General features: G+C 35.4%; 1 protein-coding gene across 1 annotated transcript; it reads left to right on the forward strand.

Moving 5' to 3' along the window:
• Positions 1-7,639: 7,639 nt before the first annotated feature.
• LOC128506508 (CMRF35-like molecule 7) lies at positions 7,640-10,539 on the forward strand. Its single transcript, XM_053477008.1, has 7 exons — positions 7,640-7,704; positions 7,787-8,095; positions 8,182-8,287; positions 8,637-8,692; positions 9,007-9,096; positions 9,697-9,737; positions 9,818-10,539. Exons 1-7 carry the CDS (start codon positions 7,659-7,661, stop codon positions 9,971-9,973), a joined length of 804 nt encoding a protein of 267 aa, XP_053332983.1. The 5' UTR covers positions 7,640-7,658; the 3' UTR covers positions 9,974-10,539.
• Positions 10,540-11,144: the final 605 nt, after the last annotated feature.

Raw genomic sequence — 11,144 nt, forward strand, 5'->3', positions numbered from 1 at the left:
ATTAGCAAATACTGCACACATCGTGTGTCATAATGTAATTTATAGCATAGGTTTTTTTGCTTTTTGCTAATGTTTTCTCTGATTTCTGTAGTAATATCCTGACTGCCATTGATGATATGACCGTGGCTAATGATAAGATGACCGCCCAGGACGTGCAACAGAAACTTGACACAGACTTTGGCGTTCACCTGAGTCTCACTAGCGTTCGCCGAGCTCGCAGAAAACTTGGGTGGAAGTATGGAAAGACTCACTCGATAATAAGTGACAGCAGTAAAGAAGCAAGGCTAAGGCAAGCTCTTCAATGGAGAGAGTCGGGAGAGATATGGGAAGATGTGTTGTTTACGGACACAACAACAGTAGCTCTGGAAACCTGTACCCGACAGAGTTTCCACAGAAAGGGCCATTCTGTTGCCAAAACACGGCCTAAACATCCATTAAAGGTCCATGTCTGGGGAATGATTTCGAGATATGGACCAGGGCCTATTGTCATTTTTGAGGGAATTATGGACAGACAGTTTTTTGAAAATGCTATAATCAAAGCAGCTGCAGGACCATATATAAGAAATAATTTTGGACCGCATCATCGCTTCTTCCAGGATAACGATCCAAAGCACACTGCTGCTGCACCCTGCATTGAATCAGAGGGGATCAACTGGGTGAAGACTCCGCCACAGTCACCAGATTTGAACCCTGGTTTTAAGCTCGTGTGGCACTCAATGAAAGGCTTCATCCGAAATGAGACAAAGGCAGGCACAAAAAAAGAACTTGTTCGTGCCATAGAGGTATTTTGGGAGACAAAACTTACCCAAGACTTCTGTAGCACATTAATCACCAGACTTCATGATGTATTAAGAATAATAGTGAAAAACAACGGGGGACACAGTGGAAAATAAACAATCTTCCAATTCCCAGCAGCGCACATACTCCACGTTTGGATGGTCCACTGTAATGCATCACTTACTTTCTGTTTTTTTATTTTTTTTATTTAACGTATTAGCTACAGTACATACTGTTTTTTGGAACATGGCTGTTTTGTAATGTTCAGCAAATAAACATTTTCTATAACCAATTTATTGTGAACGTATCGAAGTCTTGGTGTAATAGAGACAAGTCTTTTCAGATCCTTCTGCGGTCATGGTATCATGGTATGAATTATTATCTATTGATGTATTTCAACAGAGAACAAAAATAGATCACGCGTGTGTGTTTAGGACACTTCTGTTAAACAGGTCGAAAGACCCCCCACCCTACCCAAAAAAAGCACAATGTAATAGTCAATAGTGGGAGGATCAGTACAAATTCAAATTCAAATTTTATTTGTCACATACACAGTCATACACAGTACGAAATGTAGTGAAATGCTTACACGACCGCCAGTGACCTTAAAAAGAGAATTAAAGCTTATAATAAGTAATAAATATGAATAAAAGAAATACGATAGAAAATTAAAATAAAAAATAAAATAAAATTTAACTAGGAAAAATAGAACTAAAAATAGAAACTGAAAATAGAAATATACTGTACAAATAGAAATATAATGGTGTGCAAATATGCATAGAAAAAGTGACTTTGTGCAAAGGTTATTAAAGTGACTTGTGCAATGGTCCAGAGTGTAAACGTCAACATGTAGTGTACATTCACACATTACGCAACTCCTAAGTTTGCCTTTGTTCTTTTGATGTAGTTCTTAAAACCACAAACATCACTGAATAAATAAAAATATATAAAAAATAAATAAAAAAATAAATAAATAAGGTGACATAAGCACAGAATTGCACAGATACTTGTGCTCGAGTGTTTGTGGTTTTTTCGTTTCTATGACAAGTATTATTGATATTATTATTAGCTAATTTGCTCTAACAATACCCTAACGATTAAACTACACAAACAATACTTTAAAAACTAATAAAAGTTAAAACAATAATTTGTACAAACCAGAAGAATACATCGAGCTACATATTTTGCTTACGAGGACAATCTGAAATGTTGCAGCTGCTTTGTGACAATAACCAATTGTTAAAAGCGGTATAGAAATAAAACTATTTAAAATAAAATGTTACAGTTAATGTTACAGATCTGTTTGAGGTCCTATGCGAATCAGCATGTCTGTGATTTGGCTAGTATTTGGCGGAGTCGTTTGTTAAGGTTTTTACAAACTGATTTTTTTATCCATCTTTTGCGAAAATAGAGGCTACGTTGGAGTGATTTAAGTATTTTGGGGGCTAGGTCACATCGCTATATACCATACAACCATATGATTTGCAGATGGGAAAAGCTGAAAACCATCAGAAGAGCGAAAGCAAATAGAATGATTATAAATTTCTGGATGAAAGGTATAGCATCATGCGATAAACACTGCTGTTTATATCATACAGCTAGACCTATAATGACATTTCCAAACAGTGCACAATTAAGCGAGGAGGTTCACGTCATAATTACCAGGTTAATGTGTTACAGATAAATCAAGCGTACAGCTTGAGCTATTATATTTTAACCTGGGAAAATGTAAAGAAACATTGAACGATGATTATAATATATAATATATAATCTAACAGGACATCCGTAAATCCTCTTCCTGCCTCACACCCACAGTGTCCGACTGCACGTGCGCACACACACACACACCCCTCCTCCTTTTATCGCGAGACACTTCATATATATAATATATTATATATTATTTTATAAATTAATATAGGGATCCAAATCAGTATATAGTTTCTTAAGATAAAGGTTTAGGAAATGAGATTTGCTTCATTAATTAGGACTAAATAACCTTTTTCTGCAGCTGTAACATTTTAATCACAGCAGTAATTATCCAAGACTCTATTTGTCTGGTTAGATCTTTGAGGTTCATTTCATATTGTGGACATGATGGAAAAACAATGGTCTAAACACTTTGACGAAAAATTAAGTTTCCTCTGTTGGGCCTTTCTCCAATATGCAGTTTTTTTTGCCACTGTTTTTACCTTTCCTTGTTATTTGAGCTTGTGCTTTCTCTCAGCTGAAAGTAAACATTGTGTGATATAATGCATCAGTTTTCAGACAGATATTATAATCAAATAAATCGATAATGTGTTTATTAAATTGCAGGAGATGTCAGAAACTTTTATGTGTAGTGTTTGGTTATGTACTGTTTTTGACCACCAGGTGTCACTACACACCACTCGGTTATTTAGTTATATTTTCAAAAATGCCATCCGTTATTTAGACAATTTATGTAATCCGTGAGCCAGACAGCAGGTGATTCCGTTATTGTGTAAGTGTAAAAGTCATCCTACAAGCCCGCCTTATACTAGAATAATTATAAAGTTCTTGACTAAAACTACATGCATGAGGAGTTTTCATTTACTGCAATGGAAAAATATACGAACTAGTTACTTTATCAGAAAGTAACGCTGTACTGTAACTGATTACGTTTTAAATACAGTAATTTTGTAATGTTATTAGTTACATTAAAAAGTAATGTCCCCCAAAACTGTTGACTATCATGCGTCTCACAAGGAGGTGTTATTTTATAAAAATAAAAAATAAAAAAAAAGCCTTCTGTCAGTAGTTTAAGCTTCTGTTTAGGCAGTTTTTCTTAGTGTGACCTAACCTACTTGATTTTATGTTGTCTTTTATTTCTATCATGGTAGCATGGAACTACATTACCCATCAGCCCCTGCATGTGTAGAATACTATAATAAATAATAATTATTATATTATGCTTCTATTATTTTTATACACAATATATGCATTCTATAAAAAAAAACTTGGCTTAAGTGTATGGGAATAGGAAAGTTGGGTGCAGAAGGATATAATTTAATCTGACAGTCTCAACATTATGCTAACCTAATTCTCAAAAAAAAAAAAACTTAAATAATATTACTATTTTTATTAGCAGTATTAAACGATGACTTTTATTATATAACGGTAATAGCTGATTCTCAAACACACATTTGAGACATTGTGCGGACTTAAAGAAGAATTTACTCCAGGCAGTGAACAGGAAAGAAAGAGTTTATATAAGGATACATTTTGGCAAAGCAAATTTGCCTAAGAGAAAATAGAAAACAGGAAAAGGGTTCACAGATGGTTCACTTCCTTCTTTTTAGTGAATGTGTGGTGCTATAATCATGGCAGATAAATAATTATTTAATTACTTGTACCAGAAGAGCCCTGCATTATTTTCATCCAGATATGCATTTCTTGAAAAAAAATTCCCCTTAATTGGGTTTATTTACCAAAATGTGTCAAACAAACACTGAGTTAACCTGTATGAGTGGGCAAGAAGAGACAATCCAAATTTATTTAAATATAAAAAGTAGTTTTTAGTCATAAGCACGTAAAACATCATATTTGTAAATATTAATCATTTAATAGTATTTATTTATTCATTTATATTAAATAAAGTCAATCTGATGAACTAAAGAAAAAAAAGAAAAAGAAAAAACATACACAATGGAACCTCGGATTACGAGCACAATTCTTTCAGGAAGCGGGCTCGTATTCCAAAACACTCGTAAATCAAGGCACATTTCCCTATTAGAAATAATGGAAATTAAAATTATTTGTTCCACAGCCCAAAAAAATAAATACATAAAAATAATTAACACAAAATATGAAGTAAAAATAAATAAAACTAACCTGCATGTTACCTTAAAAAAAAGTTTCCATTTATGTGCACAGGCGCCGTGTGTGTGTGTTTTTCTCTCTCCTGTGCTGCTGTGTGTGTCGTTTGTGCGCAAGTGTAATTTGACACCGTGCCGGTTGTGTGTGAGTGAAGCACCCCCTCTCTGTTTCACACACACACACACACACAAACACATTCAAGGTGAGAGAGAGAGAGAGAGAGAGAGAGAGAGAACCGGCACGGTGCCAAATTACGCGCGCACACACATACACACATACTGCAGCGCAAGAGAAAAAACAAACAAACACACCTACACACACACTGCAGCGCAAGAGAAAGAAAAACACACACACACATAACACACACACTCAAACACTGACACACAGTAAAGGCGAGAGAGAAAAGGAGCGTGTGTGTGTGTGTGTGTTTGTGTTTGTGTGTGTGTGTGTGTGTGTGTTTGTGTTTGTGTGTGACCGGCGCGGTGTCAAATTATGCGCGCACACACATAAAACACACACACATACACACACACAGATGTTGATTATACCAGTAAGAGACGAGCACTAAGACCCAGCAGGGGAGATGATTACCCGCAGCGCAAGAGAGAGAAAAAACGTTGGCTCATTTGTGATGACGCAATGCTCGGTGTCAAAACAAGAAGCGCATACATTACACATGATACTCGGTGCTCATAAACCACGACAACACTCGTTTTTTAGGTCAAGAATTATTAAAAATCTTTGCTTGTCTAGCGGAACACTCGTAAACTGTGTTACTCGTAATCCGAGGTTCCACGTATTAATACGTGTAAATAATAATAATAATAATAATAATAATAATAATAGTGATCAGTGTTTATGTGTTTGTTTTAGTTTTTGTTTCAGTCAATATTCAGTATTTAATGTCCGTAGTATACCATTTTTATGGCAGCAGCGACAGGTACCCGAGTTGCTTATGTTACCATGGTAATGCACGGAGCAAGTGACGTCTGTGGTGGTGACTTTGCAGAGTATTCCAAATGGTGGAGTTTTGTCGAAGGAAGTTCCCTTCATCATCATTCCCTGGAAACGGAACAGGAAGTAGGGAGCACACTGTGAAGTACACTCCGCATCTTTAAAGGCATCTTTAAATTTACTTAAGTATCAAGCTAATAAGTGTATTAGCCTATTGTATATTATATTTTCATTGCTGTCTGCAACCAGCTGTCTTTTGATTTTAAACTCTTAAAGTGTCTCGAAGGAAATGCAAAGCAATGAACTTACACATAATTGTCAGCAGGTGGAAGACAATGCCATGCAGAATTGTATTTAAGTAATAGTAAAGGTATTTGCTCTTCCATATAGTGAAGAAAATGTGTTCCCCTAAAAAAAAAAAAAATAATAAAAAAGCAATAAAACTTATATATATATAAAGTACAATATAATAATAAATGTAATCAATTATCTCCCACCTCTGGTCTGAGTATAAGAATACAGTCTAATTTTGGTTAAATGCTTTACTTCCGGTCAAATGTTTCCCATTCAGTCTCCCTTCTGAAAGAGACCAAGTGGTTAAAAATAAAGACTGGTGAGATAGTTGTTCTCAAAGTGTATTAATCAGGAATGGGAGAAAACCTTCTCACCTAATGTTACCGCCACATCAAGCACACAGCATGGTCAACATTATCTCAACCCAGGTACACTCACAGTACTCTGTGATTTTTAATAAAGAACACATAACAAACATGATAAGAAGGCAAAGTTTATCTATAGTAGACATAGTATCATATGTTTTCCTATTTAGAAGCATAGGATATTGTTTCAGAAGTTTTGTGATTTTGTTCGGATAAAGTTTTGTAAATTCTCAGTCAGGTTCTGTATTCTTTTCAGACAGACGAGGTTTCTCCTGGCATCCTTCTTAACAAACCATACTTGTTGAATCTTCTTTTAATTTTGCTTTTATGTTAAACATGTAATAATAATAATAATAATGTAGCGTTTTTCACCGCTAAGAAGGAACTTGGAGAGACGAGTGAGCTAGCTTGCTGCCCAATGCAAATGGCTGGGAGTAATTTATTCAGTACTGGCACGAAATAGCACAAACAGCACATACCACAGTCAATAAACACATCTCTAACACACACACACACACACAACCTGGCCGAAGCCACTAACCCAAACACCTTTCACCAACAGGGTGAACACATACAGTAACAACCCCTCTTGCAAAGCAGGATGGTTGCCAATCGAAACACCGCCCACGCCACAATAATAATAATAATACATTTTATTTATAACCTGCTCAGTGAGGCCTGTAGGGTCTGAGATGCAGCTCTTGGATTATTTGTATTTCTCTGAGCATTACATGGACTGACTTTGGGGTAGATGTGCTGGTGTGTATACTTCTGGGAAGAAGCAACTGTTTTGAATAATCTCTCTCACTGTAGATCATTGAACTCAATTGTTTGGTCTTAACGTCTGTGGAAGCACTAAGGGGGTATAGTACTGTACATAGTCTTTCCCAAGTTTTATTATTAAATAAATATTTTGTTCAATAAGTAATAACAGTGAAAAAAAGTTATTGTTCATTTGATGTTTACCTTGATGAATATTAAAACCAATCAGATGGTTTTTATTTTGTTTTTGCACAAACAAAACAGAATTAAAAACAAGAGTACTAACGTTTATACATGGCTATTAATGCGTAGCAAAAAAAAAAAATAAAATTGGCTGAACGTATTGTAGTGTATTGATTGTGTAAACAACAGTGCATTTTAAAATAAAAATCTGGCTAAAAATCAATAAAAGTAAGGTCATTGCTTATAGTGTTTGTGTGTGTGTTTGTGTGTGTGTGGGTTTGTTTGTGGCCTTTTATGTGCATGTGTGTTTGTGGTGGTACGGAGTGCGAGCTTTATGTTTCATCAAACTTGAAAGTAGGACATCTTCACTTCTTTGACCACACAAGGTGTGACTTGTTCATTTCGAGCGATGATCATTTCCTCACTACTGGACTTCATAATCTTCTCAAACATCTGAGCACAGATGAGCTTCAAAAGGAACCTGATCATATGATAATGAAGCTCCTTCTCTGTGTTATTTGTATCCATCTCTCAGGTGAGTTGCTCATTATATTACATTAAATCGCAAGTAAGTATCCAGTGCTTAAAACGTTAATCAATTCTGATCGGTTCAACAGCACAACGATTGGTAACATCTGAGATTAAAGTGAATGGATATGAAAGAGCATCAGTCACAATAGAGTGCTCTCATCGATGGGCAGAAAAAAACAGGAAGTACTTTTGTAAAGACTTGTGTAAAGAAGATAAGGATGTTGTTGTTGACTCAGTTAAAACTCCCCGTGTGAGATTTCATTTACAGGACAGAGGAAACACCTTCACTGTGACTATTACTAACCTTAGCAAGACAGATTCTGGGACGTACTGGTGTGCAGTGGACAGATTTTTTTCTGACACCTACACTAAGGTCATCCTCACCGTTCTTGAAGGTAAGATGCTGAACTTGTTAAAAAAATATTAACTAAACAATATAGAAACTGTAATTTGGCTCACTTTTTTTCTGCACTTCCCACAGTGCCGCTGAGTTCTCCACCTATGAGCGCAGTAACTCACATTTATTCTCCACCTACTATTAGTTACCTAGGAAATTCTTTAACCACATTCAGGGTCACATATACAACAGGTACGCACATTTACAGTGTTCCACAGCTCTAAAATTTCTTATAAGGGGATGATTAATTTTCATATAACAGCAGCACTCTCACTTGTTTTGGGGTACGCCCGCCAAAGTGGTATCTATACTGTGAATGTCTAAAATATCACGTTTTGTTGACAAATTAACTAAAATTCATAACTGGTGGCATATTGGTGTCCTAAAAGAAGAATGAACCTTTTTGAGCTGCATTTTTATAGACAATTAATCATCTTCAAAGATTGTACTGTAAGTGTAACTTCTAACATACCTACTATAACTGCAACTTATATAACAGTGTAATTTAATTTAAAGTCTGTTGTCTTTCTTTCTGCTTTGGTTAATATAGCAACAAAACAGTCAACCAAGGAGAGCAATATTATTAAAAATACAGGTACGAGGTGTTATCTCATGGGGTATTACCCCTACAAACATGTTTAATTCTGTTGTAAAGTTGGACATTTTAACATGGGGGTCTATGGGGGTTGAATAACCTGGTGATTTGAGGAACTGCACATTCTGGCAGTTACATGTCTGAGAAATGTTGCCCCTTGGTTTCGAAATATCATGGGTTTCTTCAGGAAGTTGTGGTTTTGCTTAGAAGGTTCAGGCTTAAGAGTGTATAACATTCTATAAAGAATGTCTTGAGATTTTATGTAATGTGTCATAACTCTTATAAGATTATAAATGATGTTATTTTTTTATCAGATTGGCGAGTTTATCTCATTGTTTCTGTCTCGGTTATACTGATCACTTCACTGGTGGGAACTCTGGTGTTTTTAATCTTACATTATATGGGTAACAAAACACACACACACACACACACACACACACACACACACACACACACACTTACTTTACCACTAGCTGGTGGGTAATGCAGTTACAACATAGAGGTATTCCAATAATATCACAGCTCTGAGTGATAGATCATGAATGATAGATAATATTTCTTTTAATTTATTTACATTTCTAATTACTGTTGTCAGGATATTTCCTGTTATCACATTATAGCAGCTACAAACATTAATGTATCAATGTATTACACACCATTTTAAATGGAGCATCTATAAACTAATCCCTGTGAATGCGTTGTTACAATACATTAGATCGAGTTCATTAGTAAATAGGCCACTTATGCACTTCTGGTTAGACGCTAACTGCATTTTATTGGCTCTGTACATGTACAATGATAAAGTTGAATCTAATCTAATCTAATCTTGTGATATGCAGCTGCATTACTGTCGGAGCTTGACTATTGTGATAGAAAATTTATCAACACCTTTTTAAAAAAAAACACAAGCTACAGTATAATGCTGTTGTGAATCAATACAATGTTTTATTTCAAGAGAAAATTGCTTTATTTATTTTTGAGAGGAATTATTATTGCGTTTCCAGAGACTTTAGTGAAGTTTCGGTGTTGCCCAGGATGGAGGAAGGTAAGAGACTGAAAACATTAATTCTTTAAAATTGACAAATTTGAAGAGAATTTAAATATGAATTTGTTTCCTGTTTCAAGACTTCTGACACTGAATGCGATTCATTTGGAAACCAGAATTCAATCCCCAATAATCCTCCTCCAGCCAGTACAGGCACTCAGTCTGACTATGAAAACTTTCTCAACGTTGCCACCTCATCGCCTAACTGCAATATATACACTGTTCGCTCTGTATGATGTCATTTCACTTCTGCCACATTTTCTTTATTTTAAGTCATTAAGTCATGTCTGACCCTTTTTGGAACCACACCAGGCCTTTCTAGATGTTGTCCATAGAGTTTTCTTGGGAAGAATAAGGGGTGGGTTGCCATTTCCTTTTCCAAAGGATCATATTTATTTAGAAACGGCAATTCATCTAATCTGCATGTCTTTGGGAGGAAAGCGGAGAACCCAGAAAAAACCACCAAGCATGGGGAGAACATGCAAACTTCATGCGCACAGACCGGAGGTGGGAATCAAACTTGGGACCTGGAGGTGCAAGGCGACAGTGCTAACCACTAAGCCACCATGCCGCCACTACCACAGTACTGTATACAGAATATATTAATAATTAACAATTTAATAGTACAAATCTGGTCCCAAACTGTAAAACATGCAGTTATCGTTGCGGCCTGACACCACCTGCACTCCTGATTTTAAACACCTGCTACATGATTAAGCATTTATTGAGGGAAGACAAGTCATACTATTAAGAAAGTACATATTTGTTGTAAGATAAAAAAACAACTAATTAAATTACATGTACAGATACAGAGTTACCTTAGATGAACTTAGTTACCTTTTGCCTTGCTTATTTTTACATTGTCTTGTTTATTTATAAAGGTATTTTTTTTTCTTTTTTCTTTTTAGTTGTTTATTATTTTTTTTAAATTATTTTTATACATATCTTCTCCCATATCTTGTCAGTGTTTGTCCCCCCACTGTGTCATGACTAGTTTTATTCATCATCTTAGATTTTTCCTCTAACTACTTTCTTAATACAAATCATTCCAAAGCCTTCTACTGTTGATCGTTTATCTAGTTTTGATCGTTTGTTCTTTGGTCTTCTCCTCTTGTTCTTATCTACTCCAGTTTGCGTTGTTTGTTGCCGACTCCTGCATCCTGACCTTACTCTCAATCTACTGTATACATTTATTTTATTTGCTAAGATTATAAAAACGCTGCTTACTTCCGCTTGTGTCCACATGTGCCTTTGCTTGTAAAATCTTGAATATAAAAATGTGATTACTTGTTTACCGTCTGTGAGTAATTTATGCCAGGAAGATTCACTGTTAAATAAATACATAAATAAAATGTGATAGCCAATATCCATGACCAGAATGAGTAGAACAGTCCTAACCTGCTGACA

This window comes from Clarias gariepinus, chromosome 18, assembly GCF_024256425.1.
Source record: "Clarias gariepinus isolate MV-2021 ecotype Netherlands chromosome 18, CGAR_prim_01v2, whole genome shotgun sequence".
Lineage (NCBI taxonomy): Eukaryota > Metazoa > Chordata > Actinopteri > Siluriformes > Clariidae > Clarias > Clarias gariepinus.

Coding starts and splice junctions, on each gene's coding strand:
- LOC128506508 (XM_053477008.1), top strand. CDS start 7,659: ATGATAATGAAGCTCCTTCTCTGTGTTATTTGTATCCATCTCTCAG. Junction 9,097..9,696: donor TTTAATCTTACATTATATGG/GTAACAAAACAC, acceptor TTGCGTTTCCAG/AGACTTTAGTGAAGTTTCGG. Junction 9,738..9,817: donor GTTGCCCAGGATGGAGGAAG/GTAAGAGACTGA, acceptor TCCTGTTTCAAG/ACTTCTGACACTGAATGCGA.